Source organism: Mauremys mutica, chromosome 6 (genome assembly GCF_020497125.1).
Source record: "Mauremys mutica isolate MM-2020 ecotype Southern chromosome 6, ASM2049712v1, whole genome shotgun sequence".
In the NCBI taxonomy this organism is placed as follows: Eukaryota; Metazoa; Chordata; order Testudines; family Geoemydidae; genus Mauremys; species Mauremys mutica.
The window spans coordinates 87910363-87928796 of NC_059077.1; the positions used below are offsets into that span (position 1 = coordinate 87910363).

At 42.0% G+C, this 18434-nt stretch overlaps 1 protein-coding gene across 2 annotated transcripts in view; it reads right to left on the reverse strand.

Moving 5' to 3' along the window:
- JAK2 (Janus kinase 2) overlaps positions 1–18434 on the reverse strand; it is a 148005-nt gene that overhangs the window by 35053 nt on the left and 94518 nt on the right. Inside the window, exons 7-13 of one of the 2 annotated variants that reach the window (XM_045021258.1) lie at positions 16465–16605; positions 8720–8877; positions 5704–5815; positions 4141–4327; positions 3280–3407; positions 2583–2717; positions 1518–1605 (exon numbers count right to left, since the gene is read on the reverse strand). In XM_045021258.1, coding sequence (XP_044877193.1) covers positions 1518–1605; positions 2583–2717; positions 3280–3407; positions 4141–4327; positions 5704–5815; positions 8720–8877; positions 16465–16605 — 949 coding nt within the window. Of the gene's footprint in view, positions 1–1517; positions 1606–2582; positions 2718–3279; positions 3408–4140; positions 4328–5703; positions 5816–7407; positions 7510–8719; positions 8878–16464; positions 16606–18434 lie in introns of those variants that run through there. The other variant, XM_045021259.1, reaches the window with a different exon arrangement.

The following is an 18434-nucleotide window of genomic DNA, read 5'->3' on the forward strand; positions in this document are numbered from 1 at the left end:
AACCAGCATTTGGTCATGTGCAAAGGGTAACAGTCAAGACTTTTTGCAGGGCAAATGGTGATTTGCTTGAACAATCAGGCACCTATGCTCACCATTGATCACTATGGACATGCAAATGCTGGTGGACAAATTGTGGAAACCATTTTGTCAGCTGATTCTGAAAAGCTGGGTCTTAAAAGCCTTTGCCAGTCTCTACAGATGTATTAGCAAATCCTTCACAAAAGGTTACACTGCATATTCTCACAACCTGTTCACATTTCCTATGATGCTCGCTGATGTCACTTACTCCTGAGTGACAAAAAATTTAAAATTCTGCACCAAAAAATAAAAATGCTGCACACTATATTTTAAAATTCTGCAAATTTTATTTGTCAAATAAATGTGGAGGCCCCAGAATGGCATTGGGGAGCACAGGCCACTGGCTGCATAGAATTGGGAGTTCACGGTGCAGCTCCCCACCAGGACATGGACTCAGTGGTGAGGCTGCACCCAACCCTGTCACAGCGCAAGAACCAGGCCTGCCCCAGAAACACCCCAGGGCCCTGCCCCTCCATGTGGGAAGCAGGCTCAGCAAGGCAGGATCCAAGTGTGGAGGGGCTTAATAAGGGGAGATCCTGATGTGGGTTGAGAGAGTTCTATGAGGGGTAATCTGGGTGCGGGCGGATCAGTGGGGCATCCGGGTGCGGGGTGGATCTGAATACCGAGAAGCTTGTTGGGGGATTCTGGATGCAACGGTAATGGGGCTCTGCAGGGGGTCCAGGTGAAGCTGGTTGGGCCTCAGCATGGGGAGGTCTGGGGAGGGTTATAGAGCTCGGCAGGGGGTCTGGGTGTGGGGTCTCTGTGGGGGGTCCAGATGCTGGGGGAGTGGGGCTCATGGGGGGGGTTCTGCGTGAAGGGGGGGTGAGGCTTGGCGGGAGGGTCTGGGTATGAGGAGGTCTGGATGCATGGGGGTTAGGCGGATAGGGGAGCAGCTTCCTGTACAGGGATCCCTCCCGCTGCAGCTGAGGAGCAACGGGTGCAGGAAGCAGCTTCCTGCAGCCAGGGGAGAAATCTGGGGGTGGGTCTGACCCCGCCCTGGATGCCATGCAGGGGGAAGAGGAAGCCTCATCCTCCACAGCCCAGCTGGCACTAGCATAGAAGCCAGCAGCTGGGTCTTCCCCAGTCACGCCTCCTGCCACACAGTGATTTACCTCTCTGCTGGCTGCCCTGAGCACCCAAAACATACTGCTTGGGAGGGTTGCATGACCGCTCTTGTGGCTTCCCTTTGTTTCCCTGTCAGAAAGTCATTTTTCTGCAGGGAAGCAAAGAAATCTGCAGGGGGCATAAATTCTGCACATGCACATTGGCACAGAATTCCCTCAGGAGTAACTGTCACTCTTTCACATGAATGCCTGCTGAGCCACCCCTATACGACTAGGATGCAAACAAATTTTGCAGCAGGCTTTTACACAATATCAAGAACAGAAACTGTAATGAGAGCTGTTTGAAATTATATAAATATAATTGATTTTACTTACTCTCCTCTCCACAGACACATACTCCATAATTTAATACCAAGTGCTTGTAAGAAAGCTGGCTCATCATGCTTGCTGCTTCAAAGAAAGACTGCAAGTGCAAAGCAGAGAGAATGATAATCAGTGAAGAAAATGTTAAATTATTTGGAATTAAACCCACCCACATTTTCACATTGCTTTAATTCCTAACTTACTGCAAGAATATTGCATAACTGATTCCATCTTGTTGGCTTGTGCAGTGACTTTTTTTAGTAACTGTTTTATCCACAGTGCACACATGGTTTAGTCAGCAATCTAATTTCTTGGTGATAGGAAAAACATCGGTGGACAAGAATGCTTTATACATATAGAAAGCGAGCAGCGCTCCTAGGGAATCTCTTTTAACCTATGGCAGATATCTGAATGCTACAAAAAGATGGCCATAAACAACAAATGAAAGGTGGTTAACTGCTCAAAAATTTTGAACTAGAGTATTTCATTGTATTTGCATGTAGTGTATTGGATCAAAGGTGAAATCTGGGGCCAAATTCTCTCCCTGGATCTGGCCCCTTTCTGCTGCTCAGGAGGTGCAAAGGACCCTAACACTGGCTATATTTGGTCAGCTGAGAATTCTTCCCGGGTGTGGGGGTATGAAGCTCTCGGAATGTGTGATGCCATGACAGCTGGCCCCTGCACCAGTCCCCCTGGTCCAAAGTGTAGAGTACCAGGGGTAGAAGTGGGCAAAGCTGGAACACCGCTGCATTCTGGCATTTCTCAGCACGTGGATGGATGTGGCCCCTTGGGAACCACTGTCAGATGGTGTAGGTTAGTTACAGAAGTCCCTAGGCCACAGCTTGAAGTGCAGCTGTGCAAGGCAGAGAATAAAAGAGCCTTAAACTGGCTTCCTGACAGCCTACTCACCTCTTCTTCACAAAATTATGCTTGGTGCAGGAAAGAATCTGGCTCTGGATTAAACTGAACTGTAATCATCTACCATATAACACCATCTTAAGTTGTTCATGGTAACAAAGAACAGTAATTGTTTACAGACAACAATCAACAAACATATTACTCAAAAACCAGACAAACCTCAGAGTAATTTCTGTGCACTTTATCCAGCACTTTTAAGACGACTTCAGTTTGATGGAGCTCGCCATAGTCTCCCACTTCTTTCCTTATACCTTTGAAAATCTTAGTAAAGGTGCCCTGCCCAAGGCTCTCATTCTAAAATATAAAAAAGGTAGGGGTAACAGGGAAGGAGCAGTCAGACAACCTTCTCTGTCAATTCTGATCACTTAAAGTTCTCTATAAATAATACACGTAGAAAACTTTTAAAGCTAATACAATCAGTTCAAGAGTCAAATGACCGGGAGTGAGGAATAACTATACTGGAAAGAGTTTAACCTAAATATTGGATTAGATGAAGGTTTCCCCACCCGCCTTTGACTGTTTGGGGACCTCTGGGGACAGGTGGTTGCAAGAACCCATAGGGAAGGAAACTGAAGGCTGGGAGTATAAAGAATTTGGGCCTCTGCAGGTGGAGAAAACAGTGGGTGATGCAATAAAAAGTAAAGACTTTTTATAAGAACAAAAACTTTGTGTATTATTAAGGGGACACCCAAATTTAGAACTTTTTTTTAAATTGTCACTAAAGAACTACTGTAGCGAAATGTCTTGCTGCAATTAAGTCTATTTTAAATTGCATACAAACAGGGACTAGATTTTCAGAACTCTGTGTGCAACTGGTCCATGAAAATGGCCAGCTGGGTGCAACTGGTGAACTTACAAATATCAAGTCCTCATTCCGGATTTTGTGAAAGACCATTTGGTTGACATTATTGTGTCTCTGCAATGTGGGCGATGTAGGTACATCAGAAATACCATTGCTCCTGAATACCAGAAGATTTGACTTATCTGGGGGGGGAGGGGAAGAAAGTGGGAGTGGAAGGAAAAAAAACAAACACAAAAAACAGAACACATCTCTGTTAAAGACTCATCAAAATGTTGCTTCAACAGAATTATTAATTTAAGGTGTAAATCTACTGTGATAAAAAGTTTAATCTGGATACCATAGCAGGGAGAGAACAATTTGTTTAATAAATAACACAGTATTACAGGACTTAATCAAACAAATGTCAAACCTGGATCTTTCTGACTAGAGATAACATTCTGGTTCTCTCTCTTCTTTCTCTCCTAATTATTAAAGTTTCGGAAGCACTCTTATTTTTGACAAGTACAGCATTACAATGCTGAAAACATTCCACACTGCTTTTCATGGTACATCATGTGCATTTTAGAATAAGAAATGACAAATTTAGCAGCTCTTTCATGATACAAACCTGTAGCTAAATACTTGATCAGATAAGAAATGCTGTTAAATGCAACCTTTCAATCATTAAGAGGCCAGTTTTATTTTCAGCCCGGACAGCTGCAAGCTGGGATGGTCATGCTTTGTGGAAGGGGATCACAGCATTGTGAGTAACTTCTTACAAACCAAGGCAAATCCAAGCTGACACTAACCCTGAAATCTCAATGACTAAGGAGACGAAAATGTCTGTTGGGCAAATATATCGATCTGCTAATTTTTCTTTCAAAAAATCAATTAAACCCAAAAATAATTAGACATGTTTGTGTTTATAAGTCTTACCTTTTGGTTTTGGAGGGCAGCATTTGGTAAACTGGAAAATGATGTTGTCTGAACGGACCGTTTCTGTCTGATAGCAATTCAACAGATCCTTAAGGTTACCAAAACTTCTCTTCGTTCCACTAAGATTATACTCTCCAGTCTCATTTTTTGTTATTAAGCAGTGTTTATACTCAGCGACACCATCCCGCTGTAGAGATTTTTAATCAGAAAAGGAAAGACCAACACATACAATTTAAAAATGTAAACAATTTATGTACACTCAATTTATTAAAAAAAAGAAAAATTCTCAAGTAACATGTTACTGTCATTTGATATTTTAATCCCAGTATCTAGTAAAATGAGAAGACACTGATAAGGCTAGTAAGGGACTACTTCTATCACTGCAAGTGTTGATTAGCATTTTGACATTAGCTATCAGGACTGCAACCAAGAGATTTAAAAGCAAACAGAGTGAATGGACCCAGTTATAAGTGAGCCCTTCATTGCCACTAACATAAGTTACATCATGCAACAAAAGTGATGAGGTGGAAATGTAATGTTGCAAGAACCCTCACATCTTGAGTGCGCAAACAGAAAACTTATTAGCAATGGTGAAATGTATTTTGTAGTGCTGTGCACTGATGCAGGTATGGTTCTTATACAGGCACCTTACAAAAATCTAGGCTACATTCCTATTTTTGTTGTCTACAGCTAGTTCTAACTCCAAGCTGAAACTTGGCACACAGTCTCAACACACAGCACATTTCTTAAAGTCAAACTTTAAAATGTCCAGTTGTCCATTTCTAATTTATAGAAGCTCCTATACTGCTGCCACATGCCCTTTCTTTACAACACTGTGGAACACATACCAATGAATACCAAACCACAGCAGCTCTCTGTTTGCTTAGAAAAACTAAAGCAAGAAATGATACAAAATTGCTCTGAATGGCAGAAGATCTTACCAGATCAGCTAAAAGAAACTCTCTTTCACACGCAGCTTTCCTTTCTGAAAGAAAAGTCTAAATATGCTCAGTGAATGAGCAGTGCAATTCTACAAAACATTTCTTTCTCCACTGATTATATTTCTCTGAGGTGGCAAAGATTCCTATGTTTCTAAGACAGTAGTTGGTACTTTTCCATCTAGGCAGCAGCATTGTTGTGGTGTCATCTGCTGAAATGTGCACAGCTTTGAAGGTATGTGTTACAGTACCAAACTAACTGCTGCAAGCCAGTAGGAAAGCTCACACACTATTTTTTGGTATACCTCACCAAAGAAGAAGCTACTGTTTTTTTATATTTTTGAAATGTTGGTAGAAGAGGCCGATGTACTGATAATTTTGTGATTTAAAAGGATATTTTCATATAAACCAAAACAAACCAGAATATATAGCAATAAATAGCATGTAAATAAAAGAAGTATTGTGAACCGCAATGACATTAATGAATAGGAGAATACATAGCTCATGTAACAGAAGATACAAACTCAACGATTTACTATACGTAAATGAAAAATAAATCATGCAGCAGTGCTCTCTGCTTTAGTGCAATACTGGCTACAGTTACTGCTCAGTGCAGTACACTGACCTCTATGGCAAAGGTGAGGAAGTATTTCTTAAAATCTTTAGGACTGCAACGAAGAACATAATAGCCAGTCTGATTGCCTGCTTTCCTCAGTTTATTGGTAGCAAAGTCCATGCTATAATAAAAAGAAAAAATGTTTACTCTTGTACAATTTCAGAAAGCAAAACAGCAGAGATTTTGAGCAACGACACCATTATTAGAAAGCATTAATTAGGTCGAAAGTGGGTATCTAATAGAAGGACTGTATCTATCTATGTGCGATGGTGTTTGCTTTTTAAAACACCAGGGCTTTGTTCTGTTAGCAACAGTATTATATGCAAGTAAGGAAACATGCCTATCAAGGACAAGCAGCTCACAGGAGAAAGAAAAACTGGTTAAAAAAAAAAAGTACTGAATCATCCATCAATGGAAACTGATTTTTCCTGGGAAATCAAGTAACTATATAGCATCTTTGCTATGGATTATCTAACTGTCCATGTCTTGTTCGAGGGATTATGAATAAGGCTAAGATTTTGTCACATAAGTCACAGATTCCATGACTTCCAGAGACTTCCGTGACTTGTGCTCGTGGTGCCTGAGAGCTGCAGGGTCCCCTCGCCACCTGTGGCAGCTGGGAACTGTGGGGGCCCCGAGCTCCCAGTCACAGTAGGTGGGGGGGGCACAGCTTCCCGCTGCTGTGAGCACCGAGGCCCCCAGAAGCTTTCAGCTGCTGCGGGCAATGGGGGTGCCCTGGAGCTCAGCGCCATTGGGGGGGGGGACCCCACACCTCCAAGCTGGGGCCCTCCAAGGTGGTGTGGCCAGGGGCGGCTCTAGGCACCAGCAAAACAAGCTGGTGCCTAGGGCGGCAAAATGTAGGGGGCGTCCCCTGCCGCCGGGGAGGGCGGGAGGCTGGGCTGGCGGACCTGCCGCAGTCATGCCTGCGGGAGGTCCACCGGAGCCCCGGGACGAGTGGACCTGCCGCAGGCATGACTGCGGAGGGGGCGCTCGTCCCGCGGCTCGGCTGGACCTCCCGCAGGCATGACTGCGGCAGGTCCCCTCTTCCCACGGCTCCGGTTGAGCTCCCGCAGGCATGCCTGCGGCAGGTCAACCGGAGCCGCGGGACCACGGCACCCGCCGCAGTCATGCCTGCGGGAGCTTAACCGGAGCCGCGGGAAGAGGGGACCCGCCGCAGGACCGGGGAAGGGCGGCGCAGCGCACCGCGCTGCTTGGGGCAGCCTGATTTCTAGAGCCGCCCCTGGGTGTGGCTCCCCATTTTCTCATGCATGTTTTTAGTAAAAGTCACGGATAGGTCACAGGCTTCCGTAAATTTTTCTTTATTGCCCGTGACCTGTCCGTGACAAAATATTAGCCTTAGTTATGAATGGCATTGCTTGAGAGGGTCTAGGCCTAGCACATAATTCAATGCGGTCCTAAAAAGTCAACTTTAACATCTGACTCTATTGTTCAAATTTGCAAGTTTCCCTCCCCATGTCCAAAAAGTAAACAGAAGGAGCTTAATATATTGGGACAGGCTTCACCCATGTCTTTTGGAAGATGTAGATCACTCCCTCTCTTCCTCTCATGTTAATGAAAAATTTCCAGAAATATTCCTGATTTAACTAGGTGGCAGACTAATTTTTTATTATTTAAATATGTATACCAAGTACACTGGTTCTCTTGCTTAAACTATGGGAAAAAAATCAAATGCAGTATATTCTGCTTACTTACATTCTGGTTCCCCATATCCTGAGCTCAAACAATAACAGTACTGTATGAAACGTTACAATCAATAAAGGTACCAAACTGTTTCTCTAAAGAACTGGAGAAACTGAACTAAGAGACAACAGCTGTACAAAAAGCAATTTGATAAATTTACTAGCTAGCAATTTTCTGTGTTCCCCTCAATGATTGAAGACACGGGTATCTGAATTTGCCTTTTTTCCCTTGCAACTTAGATTCTAGTTCTGCTAGATCTTTTAGTGAAAATACTATGAGAGCCTCCGTTTATGACATCATACACAGTTGCCATAGTAATGACTACAATGTCCTAAATTCAGCATTATGTCTTTGTTGCATGACTGAGTTGGAGTTAAAAATGAACTCTGAGTGGAGGAAATATATTTTAAATTCATCTGTATTCATTCTTATGATTTACAAAAAATAATTCAAGCATGAAACAAATCACAAAAGGTATCATCCTACTCTCACTCTGCAGGTTTTCCCAGTAATCACAATAGGAGTTTCATATGGAGTTTCCTCCAACCCAGTCATGCAACAAAGACATAAAGGGGTAGTATACAGTGCAATGGTGTTACAAAACGTGACATCCCTCATCAGAAAAGAAGTGCACCTTCCCTTACAAAGTCTACTCCCGGGGGAATTCTGTGCCAAAAAATTCAAAATTCTGCACACAATATTTTACAATTCTGCACATTTTATTTGCCTGTTTCAATTCTTTTGGTAATTTATTTCAAAATACCTGTCAGCAAGTATGTCTGTAACAGTACAGACACACAAAAATTCCCCCAGGAGTAGAGAGTTAAAAGAAATCCCTACGACAACCCAGTTTCTGTTTCACTGCCTCCCTTCCCCAGAGCCCAGCCGGGGTGCCAGACACCCACAACCCCTCCCCCCAAATCCAGCCACGGGGCCCCCTGCAGCCAATACACCCGACCCCTTCCCCCCGGCAGTGTCTTCTATGTGAGAGCTGGGCATTGCTGGATCCAGCTTCCCCTAGTGGTGGCCAGCAACACTGCAGCCAATTTCAAGGGAGTGGGGGGAGAGAAATCCATTAATGTCCGCAAAAATCTGCATTGCACAGTGGCGCAGAATTCCCCCAGAAACAAAAGTCAAAGGGAACACCTCCCCCCCCCCAAAATGTTTTGCCAAAGGAAAATTTGAAAAAAACCACCCACCAAAAACCTATTCTTTCTATAAATACACATTCTAGTAAGTATGCTTATGTTTCACCCTTGCTGAAGCTCATCTTTCAAGACTCACTAAAAGTGCCTAGTCATATTAATATAAGAGCACTGCTTACGAAATTGGTCCATGGCAGTTGCTTTGGATATTTTCAAGCACTGTTGGTGGTGCTACTTCTTTACAGAGGTAATGGTGAGCATCTGCAGTTAATCTATAATATCCATCAATTAACGATACAAAAGAGAGAGCTTCTCTTAATGAATGAAATTCAGCCTCCTGCAAAAGTTGGGGAGAGAGATAGAGAGAGAGATACAAGGTTAATTTATAATAATTAACACAATCCTCAGATAGGTATTTTTTACCTCACACACACACGTGCATAGTATAAACAGGCCCAGATAGTGGAACCCTTATTCATATTGATAAGCACTTACATGAGCAATTGACTTCCATTGGAATAACTGTGTATATGCTCAAAAATTGGTAAAATTCATTCTGAGTATTTGGGCTCTATGGATGGGGTGCATTCCCCAAACAAGGGCATAACTAAACTAGTAAAAGGATTAAAAAAAAAAAAGTCACCCTCTATTAAAGGGTACGAGGGCAACATTACGTATTCAGCTGCATTCTTTATTTCTGCACTTTGAGCCATCAGATTGTGTTGGGGTTTTGTTTTGTTTTTTTAGTAAGAGCAAAATGAGGTAAAAAACAAAAGGTTTCTTCTAATCTCTTCTTTCCATAATTTGCAGGCTCTCTAATCTTGAAAGGTCTACTACTATAACTTTCTGCTTGTTTGTCTACCACAATACTAGTTACTTATGATTTATAGTATTACTTTTTAATACCAACTGTCTGAAGCATCTATTATTCTTAACAGTGTTCTCATCACTAGCAAAGCATACATCAACTGAAAGGACAACATTCCTGCAGTAAGTCCTAGATTTGGATGCATCTGTTTTTAAAATAATTTGTATATGCGAGCTGGATGCCATGGGCCTGATTCACCATGTTATGTGCCAATGCACATCTACTGCCACAGCAGCCTCAATGGTTCTCCCTGTGGGTGAGGGGCGAAGGCTGGAATAAATCAGCCCTTCTCTTGGATGTTGATAATTCTTAAGAGTAGTTTATTTAAAAATCTGACAAGGTACGCCTCAGTGGTTCTCTTAAGCAACACACACAGACACAGACACAGACACAGAGACACCTCTCTCTCTCGCTTCCACCAGAGCAGTGATGCTTATTGTGCTAGCTCCTGGTCACCTGCACATCTCCAAACAACAGTAAACTCAATATTTCCCCTATAGAGAAGAGAACAGCTCTCCCCCTAGGAGAAACTTTTTTCTCTGCTGCCTCCAACCCTTCTGCAGTTTGTGGATTGTTCCTTGATCCTCCTTCCCCTCTAGTTCCCCAGAAGAGGTTTTTAAAGGTCATTGGCAGCCCTTAATTGGGCTCAGAGATCCCTAATTAACCTGAGGTAAACCCTTTTCAGATCCTAGGAAACAGGACTTTAACCATTCTTAGGCTGATATACCTGCCTTCAACCACCCTCTGAGAGTGGTCAGGTCTGACTGTCACATATGCCCCCCAGCTGAACATTATGGGGTTGGACTGCATGCCTGATTTCTGCCCTATGCTGCACTGTGAAGCAGAAGGGTTGTAGTGACAGAAACTATCTTGTTAGTATTGCATTTTTTTTTCTTTTTTCTGCATTCACTTCAGGGGAGCATGGCCTGTAACACGCATAAACCTCCATCCAAGCAGATAATACCAGAGGGCTTCCATGGCCCATTTTACCATGAGGCATTCCTTCTCCACTATGGCAAACTTCTGTTCTCTGGGGAGAAAAGTCTTCTATTGAGACACAAAACTGGGTGGTCTTCCTCTGTAACCATGAGAGAAACTATGGCTCCTAACCCTACTTCGGAAGCATCTATTTGTAGTACAAACTCCTTCTGGAAGTCTGGGGCTACTAGCACTGGACTGCTGCAGAGGGCTATTCTCAGATCAACAGAAGCTTCTTTGGCTGCACAGGTTCATTTCACCATGTCTGGACTTCTGGCCTTTATGAAATCTGTCAAATAGTATGCCCTGGTGGTGAAGTGGGGAATGAATTGTCTGTAACACCCAACTATCCCCAGAAATGCTCTGTCCTGTTTCTTCTTAATTATCCAAGGCCCACTTTGTATTGCCTGTAACTTGTTCAACTAGGGTTTCACTACACCTCTCCCCATGATGTACCAGAGATATTTGACTTCCATTAGCCCTACTGCATATTTGGAGAGGTTAGCAGTGAGACCCACTTTCCTCAGAGTATGCAGTATTGCGTCTACTTTTTCTAGGTGCATCCCCCAGTCTTGGATGTGTATGATCACATCATCCAAGTAGGTAGTTGCATACCTGGCATGTGGACATAATAGCTATCAGTAAGTCACTGGAAATTTTCTGGAGCCCCCTGTAATCCAAAATGGAGGATAATGTACTGCTACAAGCTCTGTGGCATAGACAAGGTAGCCTCTTCTCCTTGGCCACTCTGCCAGAGGGATTTGCCCATACTCTTTGGTCAGGTCAAGGGTAGACAAGAATCTTGCTTTTCCCATCTGGTCAATTAGCTGATCTATCTAAGTATAGGGTAGGCATTGAACTGGGACACCTCATTTAATTTTCAAAAGTCATTGAAGAACCTCATGGTACCATTTGGTTTAGGAACCAGAACAGTTAGGCTGATCTATGGGACTCTTCAGTGATTCCCAACTCCAGCATCCTTTTAATTTCTGTATTGATCTCTTTCCTTTTAGCCTCAGGGATCCAGTATGGTTTAACTTTCTCATTTATTCCTGGATCTGGGATGATGAGTTTCCACAGTTTTGCCTGGCTTCTCTGAGAACACATCATGGCTTCACTCCATCACCTTGATGACCTCTGTCTTGCCAGGGCTCTCACAGGTTGATGTGGTAGATCTGTTCCTGCTTTCAGAGATCAGGTTGTTGAACCTTATAGTTAACCTCTGCAATGGCCTGTTACTTCATATAGCCTCTGCCACTTGACCAAGGGCTTGTTTTCTGTTGGGGGTCCCATCACCATTACCCAATCCCCAGTCTGGAATTTCAGAACACTTGTTTGTCGATTATAACAGGCCTGTTGGGCCGCTTGTGCTTTTTCCATGTGTTCTCACACTATTGGGGTGACTTGGGTTATTCTGTCCCGCATGTGCGTCACATGTTCAATGATGCTCATTTCTTGGCAAGGCTGTTCCTCCCGGTGCTCCTTGGCAATGTCCAATATGCCATGAGGTGGCAACAACTCGGCAACTTGAAGGAGGAAATCCCTATGGAAGGCTGGGGAACCTCCATTATAACAAGATTCCAGTAGGGTAGCAAGGTATCCCAATTTTTCCAATCTCAATTCACTATTTTCCGTATCATGCTCTTCAGTGTTCTGTTTAAGCGTTTGACCAAGCCATTGGTTTGTAGGGCCCGTATTTGAAGCAGCACACACAAGTCCTTCATCAACTCTGCCATGAAAGGAGTCCCTTCATCTGTCAGAATCTCCTTGAGTACTCCTATCTGAGAGGATATTTGGATTAGCTATCATCTTGGACACTGTGCTTCCCAGGGGTATGGCTTCTGGATACCAGGCAGCAAAGTCCAGCACAAGCAGCACACTCTGATGAGCTTGGGCTGATTTTTCCAGCAGGCCTATTGGACCCATCACTGTCCTTTCAAATGGGACTTAGATAACTGGTAGGGGCACTGAAGGGACCATTAATGAGGTTGTGGGCTGTGCAACTGGCATTCAGGGCAGGAAGCACAATAGTGTCAAACCTGCATATAGATTCTTGGCCAAAAGAATCTTCAAAGGATTCTATCTAGTGTTTTATTCACTGCCAAATGTTCCCCGACCAAATGACAATGGGCTATGTCGAATAATGCCTTTTTGTGTCCTTGAAGTACTAGAAACTGTTTCAGTTCTTGCTCCTGTAGTAGAGTATTCTATACAATAGGTCCTTTTTTAAAATTACGAAGTAAGGCCCTGGTTCTTTGGTTTTCCCCTCTGCTGGTACCTCATTTACCTAAACTACTAGTTTTCTAATATTCTGGTATAGGAGATCAAGCGTCTGAAATGTCCAAATTCAGTTTTACCCTGAGGGTTGGTCTCTGTGGAACATGTCTCAACCTCAGGTTCGGTAACTGAGTTGTCTCCCTGCCTGCTGGATGAGACTGCTTACCCAGAAGCACCACCTTCTGATTCTGGGCCAATATCTTGGTCCCCAGACTTCAGTCTGCCCATCTTTCTCCCATAGTCTTCTGGGACTTTGAAAACAAGTCCAGAGCTAATTCGGAGAAGATGGGAAGCGGGCTATTTACTGGAGTCATGATATCAGACATGGGGTTATTACTTTCCCCCATTCCTTTCACTGGGAGTAAATTTCCAAACCCTGGGAAATCTTGTCTTATGAGCACATGGTATGGAAGTTTAGAGATTACAGCCACCACCCGCCTTGTTGTGCTTCCCTGAATCTCTATTTGTACAGGAATGGCCATTTAATAATTAACTTTTCCATGCATGCAGGTTATTCCCCTGCTTTTCAGACAGTTCATTCTACCCCATCAGTTTCCCAGAGACCAGTGTGACTTCACTTCCGGAGTCTATTAAAGCAACGGTCTCTACACCATTCAACTTTAACTCCACATAGATATATGTGGCCGTTCAAGCTATTCCTGCAGGATTGATTAAGCACGGTCTCTCACTGTTCCACCAAGTTGCACTGCATGGGCTCCTCACTGTTAGGACATTGAGCTGCTCTATGTTCTAGCTCCCCCACAAGCATAACATTTATACATAGCCCTTGATATCTCCCTATTCTATGGTCTATTAGGCCTTACCCTATGGCCTTCTCTCCCCGGTTCCCCAGGTCCTTTCCCAGCCTCAGGTTGCACTTCAGCATCCCTCCTCCCCCATATAGTCATACCCAAACTTTCAGAGGTACAGGCCTTTGGGACTGGCACATCTCTTCTCTGGCAGCCCTAGAAAGCTGTCTGGCCATTAAGTGTCTCTCTACGAAGGCAGCCAAATCATTGTCATCAGAAGGGTCATTCTGGTCAACCCACCTTCACAGGCAGTAATCCTTTCAGGAATCTGCCCAAAACCAGGAGTTCTATGATCATTTCCATATTGTTGGTCTCAGGATGCAGCCACTTCTGTGTCAGATGGATCAAGTGGAACAGTTGTGGTCTTGGAGCTCTGTTATCCTGGAACCTCCACATGTGGAATCCCTGGGCCTTTATAGCTGTAGTCACTCTGGATCTTGCCAGGATCTCCGTTTTCAACTGGGCATAGTGTTTAACAGTTTCTGCTGCCACACAGGAAGGGAGCAAGGATACTGACCTACTGGTCTTGGGGCAAGGCCTCACATAGGTCTGTTCTTTCAAACATGAGAAGATAAACCTCAACATCTCTCTTTGTCATCATCTTTTGTAGGTAACCACTAGCCTTTAAGATAGAATTCCCTCCTGGTCACCTTCCAGAGTAGTCAGGGCCTTCAGTTGTCTAACTACCTCCTGCAGTGTGCCTTGGTCTTGTATCACCTGATTCATCAGCAGTTGGCTAGTCTCTTGTTGTATTTATATGGATTCCTGTTGATCAGCCATCTGTACTCTGGTACCCTCCTGTTGTGGTGCAGTGGCCTGCACCAGCATCCTTACCACATTGTCCAATCTCAGGAATGACTTATCTTGCCTTTAGGAGAGTTCGCTGTATATGATCCCACCCCTAACACCACATGTGGCAACACACCTCTATTTTCACATCAGCCTCAGCAGTTATCCCTCTGGTGGGGAGCAGAGGCCTAGAGTAAATCAGTCCTTCTCTATAGTTTATCATTCTTAACAATGGTTTATTCACAGTTTTCACAAGGTAGGCCTAAGGGTTGTCCCAAGTGGTTTTCTTAACAACCTCCCTCACCGCCCCCCAACACACACACAAAACCATTTCCTTGCTCCCACCAGAGCACTTCTTATACTGGCTCCTGGCTGTCAGCCCTTCCCCAAGTAGATATTTCCCCTATGAGAAGGAGAACAGCTCTCCTCCTAGAAGAAACCGATCCTCCAACCCTTCTGCAGCTTGTATCTTGCCCCTACTCCCAGCTTTCTCACCAGAAGAGGTTCTAAAGGTCCTGGTGGCCCATAACTGGGCTCAGGTGTCCCTAATTAACCTGAGGTAACCTCTTTTCAGCTCACAGGAAAGAGGCTTTAATGGGCTGATATACCTACTTTCAACCACCCTCCTACAGCTGTCAGGTCTGAGTTTGTCATAATCCAATTTCATGAACCCTCTATGCTCTGCCTTTCCCAAGATTCCTCTTTTCTGAGAGAGCTTCACAGGTTTGCTAGGATAATTTCTGGTAAATAAATCCTCTAAAGATAACTCCTCTCCCAATATGGTCCTCTCTCAACAAGGAGAAACTGAAGATGTGAAAATTAACAGTTCTTCCTGGTAGATCTTAGAAAGACAGCAAGAGGAAAGTTGGGGATCTCATATTGAAAATACTTCTTTTCTTATTTTGTGTCAATATGCTCCAATCTATGGACTGTTCCTTCATTTTCCTCCCATTTCAGATGAATCTTAACTACATTGTACGCTGTCCTAGACCAACCACATTTCATAAGAGAAAGGGGTTGAACTACCTTAAAAGAAAAGTTGAACATGTTCATTACTGAAGCTGAAAAACAGCAATGAAAGACGTAATGAAAAGAATGTTCTTTAATAACCCAAAAGTGAAAGTGCTGTATTAAAGAACAAATATTCCTCACACATGCACTTTACAGGAAAAGACTATATTAAAAACCATTTGTTTCCATTGGCTAGCTACAAAAACACAGCTTAATTATCTACAAGTGTAGATTCTATGTGACTACTGAAGAGTAAATTATATCAGAACTAATATAATTCTGAAAAACAGTATCATTTTTAAAGGCAGCATTAAAAACAGAAAATGAATTCATTCTCATTCAAATGCTTTTGCAGGTTTTGGATTTACTTTCTCCAGGAAGGAAGAACCATTTTAGCAGTACATCTATCTTGTGTGCCAACAAGTTGTAGATCTCTGATCACACAGGAAAATGACTGAAACAGGAAATCTGATGTTACACAGATCAGTAATGTGGATCAAGAAAAACCACTACACCAAAAGGTTATCTCATACAGGAAATGGTGTTGCTAATACAATGCTAGGATTAAAAAGATGAACAATTGTGGCTTTTTAGTTCACACACAAATTCTCTTTACAATATATTGTAAATGACTTGTTTACATTGTTAGACTAACACTTTTCAAACGTATGCCTCAGACAATATTTTAAATAATAACAGCTATACTATCAGTTTTGAACCTTTTGTCTAGATGGATGTATATAGTTCTGTATATCTTTTTCCCTTCAGGCTAATCTCAAATCCCAATCCTACAGTTGTGTGCGCACGCACACAGATGGACTGCTGTGCCCATGCACAATGAGTTGCAGGATTACAGTCTAGGTTAATAAAAATTACACACATTTAATAATTATTTAGCTGTGCACAACGAAGTTGGAGAATGAACTGCAGATAAAGTGTCACTGTTAGTTTTAAATATCCTTGTTTCAATTTCAGTCTATGCTATGGTGCTTCAAATACATTAGCATCTCTATGTACTGATATAGTGATCACTGTTAAAATCTTCAGTTTTTACCTTTTGCCTAATTAACATCTGAGTAATGTTTACCGCATCGTAAGTTTAGTATAATTTTGTGAATACTGCCGTATTCCCACCACATGATCAAACCAATATCAATATAAATCAAACAAACAATAAGAAAAATAAACATACCAGATTCTTGCTGTCCTGCTTATGAATGGTGACAATTCTACTCTCATTGGTGACAATTCTACTCTCACTGGAGCCTTCTTGGTTTGCTTGCTTAATGCTGACATCGATTATATCAGGAAAATCACAGTATGTTTGTAATTCCTGTAATAAATGTTGGTTATGATTAATACTAACACAGTAAATGGTTTTTCCAATGTATAATTCAAAATTTGAGAATTTCGACAACCCCAGATAAATATTTTCACCACCTTAGGAATGATGATGAATTCAAAACACTGAAGATCAAATAATCACAAAGTGGATGCTGATTTTCACAATGAAAAATGCACACACACTTGTGCATCCATGACTATGGTAACCAAAGGCACAAATCACAATGGGAGCTAGAAGCTTGGGTGAATTTTGACTTGAGTACAATTCAGGGAATTTTTGAAATTTGGTTCTTTAAATTCTGACCTCAATTTGAATTCTTAAAATATCTGACAGAAAAAGTGAGACAGTCAGTTTTTCTACCAGATGGATATGGTAGATCAGTCAAAATGTTATACAGGTAATGGCTTTTTTTTTTTTGTTGGTTGTCTGTAGCATTTTAGATAATATACATCATCATTTCTTATTTCTGTAATTCAAGGTAAATAACAGTCTAATAATAATCTGAGTAAGAATTTCTAGTTTCTATTATTTACTGCAACCGTTTTGCAGGTGTATCCATGGTTACACTGGCACAACATGTATTCACCCATGCTCTCCATAAAGATACTGGGCCAGTAGATCAGCTCAGCTGCATTAAAGTTATGCCCAGTTACTAGAAAAGAATCTGGGCGGGCAAGACCACCTATCACAGCCACTACATCACCACAATAAATAATATTAATAAAATCTTGCTCAAAGCAAGTGGTTGAGTAAAGTTTTGTGACGCTGGTTTGCTGCAATAGTCAAAGATACAGCCAGCCTTACCTCACTATTAAATTTGAGCATGCAACCCTTTGTACAAATGCAGAAACTGTCCACAGGTAAATGTAGTTAATCTTACATTAGACAGAGGTGCCTAATGGTCAGAGCAGAGGACGGGGGTCTGGTGACATGATTTCTATTCCCATCTGCCCCTGCCTTCCTCTATAACCTCAAACAAGATACTTAAAAACTCTTTATGCATTTGTTTCCTCATCTGTAAACTGGGGATAATAATGCTTATTCATCTTGGAAAAGAATTTTGAGAATCTCAGAGGAAAAACAATAAAAACCCTATCTATTATTCTTGCTATTAAAGGCTTGATTGGCATGCACAAATGGTACAGCTGCATTCACAAATTTCAGCATGTGCAAAGTTAGAGGTTGCTTTACGAAAACGTGTCTCAAAAAGAACAAATTTTATATATGAATTAATGTACAAAAAGTGATTTTAAAAGGCCTGTTTTTCTATAAAATAACTTCAGGCATCATCATCATTAGAACAGTCTCTTGAAAGATACTTTTTGCATATGAAGGGTGTCTAGTAGGAACATTTAACATTAAATCATCAGAGTTATACAGATGATAACTATTGGCCCAATTATCCAAACCTCAGCTCAGTCTGCACTATTACTAATAAGCACACATGAAGAAATATCAAGATATTTACACATATATAGTTATATATTTTAATATGCCTGATGATTAAATACCATATCATAGAAGTGTCATTTTACATAATGGCCTGTGATCACTTGTAATCTATCTGTTAACCTCAATTTGCTTTACAAGGTATTTTTCACATTACTGTTTTGATCTAGTCTTATCTATCATGAAATGTGTATGTATTAAAAAATGTAAGGTCATTTATTCATTTTAAAAAAGAAGATCATCTCTAATACTCCTTCAAATTTCCCTTTGGAAAAAACCCAGTCCTATTTAGATTATAAAAAAGGGTTATACTAGAAGAAGGGTTGTTTCATCTATAGTCTGTAAAGCAATGTGTACATTTTTAATGC